This window comes from Geospiza fortis, unplaced genomic scaffold (genome assembly GCF_000277835.1).
Source record: "Geospiza fortis unplaced genomic scaffold, GeoFor_1.0 scaffold5389, whole genome shotgun sequence".
Taxonomy (NCBI): domain Eukaryota; kingdom Metazoa; phylum Chordata; class Aves; order Passeriformes; family Thraupidae; genus Geospiza; species Geospiza fortis.
This window is the reverse complement of record NW_005055142.1, coordinates 14,343-15,275: the sequence shown is the minus strand read 5'-3', so window position 1 is coordinate 15,275 and position 933 is coordinate 14,343. Positions and strand designations below refer to the sequence as shown.

General features: G+C 63.5%; 1 protein-coding gene across 1 annotated transcript in view; it reads right to left on the bottom strand.

The window, feature by feature from the left end:
• Positions 1 to 931, bottom strand: part of LOC102039799 (calreticulin-like) — a gene marked incomplete at both ends in the record, with an annotated part of 3,767 nt that extends 2,836 nt beyond the window's left edge. The window contains 4 exons of the mRNA XM_014311587.1: positions 136 to 345; positions 425 to 519; positions 594 to 797; positions 883 to 931. Of these exons, the coding sequence (XP_014167062.1) occupies positions 136 to 345; positions 425 to 519; positions 594 to 797; positions 883 to 931 (558 nt within the window). The remainder of the gene's footprint in view (positions 1 to 135; positions 346 to 424; positions 520 to 593; positions 798 to 882) is intronic.
• Between the last annotated feature and the right edge of the window lie 2 nt (positions 932 to 933).

Genomic DNA, 933 nt, shown 5'->3' with positions numbered 1-933 from the left:
TGGGATTTTATTAGAAAACCCCCCCAAAGCTCATGGAGACCCCCAAGTTCCTCCCAGCTCCTCCCTCAAACCCCTCAGGGCTCCCCCCAGCCCCCCAAATCCCACCAGCGCTCTACCAAAGCTCCCCCTGCCCACCTCGGGCTTGGTGTCCTCGGGGTCATCGATCTTGGCCCTCTCGTCCCAGTCGTCGGGTTTCTTGGCCTCGGGGTCTTTGATCTTTTTGGGGGGCAGGAAATCCCAGTCCTCCTCCAGGCTCCCCGACTCCACGCGGGCGTTGTCGATCTTCACCTCGTAGGTGTTGTCGGGCCGCAGCACCAGCGTGTACAGGTGGGTGAACTCGTCATCCTGGGGGCACAGGGGGGCTCAGCAGGGCTGGACACCCCCAAACGGGGACAGCAGCACCCCCAGAGCCCCCCAGACCCACCTTGCAGCGGATGTCCTTGTTGATCAACACGTTCTTGCCTTTGTAGTTGAAGATCACGTGAACCTTCTTGGTACCAGGGCCGCAGATGTCGGGGCCTGGGGGAGACGTTGAGGGTCAGAGAGGGGCTGAGCCCACCCTGAGGGGGCTGGGGGATCAGGGGGACACCCACCGAACATGATGTTGTACTCGGAGTCGCCGTGCATGTCCTCCTGGCTCAGGCTGGCCGGGAAGAGCTTGACGTAGCCGCCGCCGCAGTCGATGTTCTGCTCGTGCTTCACAGTGAACTGCACCACCAGCGTCTTGTCGCGGTTGCTGAAGGGCTCGAAGCGCGAGGACAGGGCGTAGAACCGGGCGTCCTGGCTCGTCTGGATCCCTGCGGGACGTGGGGCGTGGTGGGGAAATGGGGAAAAAAACCCCAGCCCGGAGCTCTTCCCCCACCTGCCGGGAGCCCGGCTCACCTTTGTCCTTCTCGGCGTCGCCGTAGAACTTGCCGGCGGGGAGGACGAAGC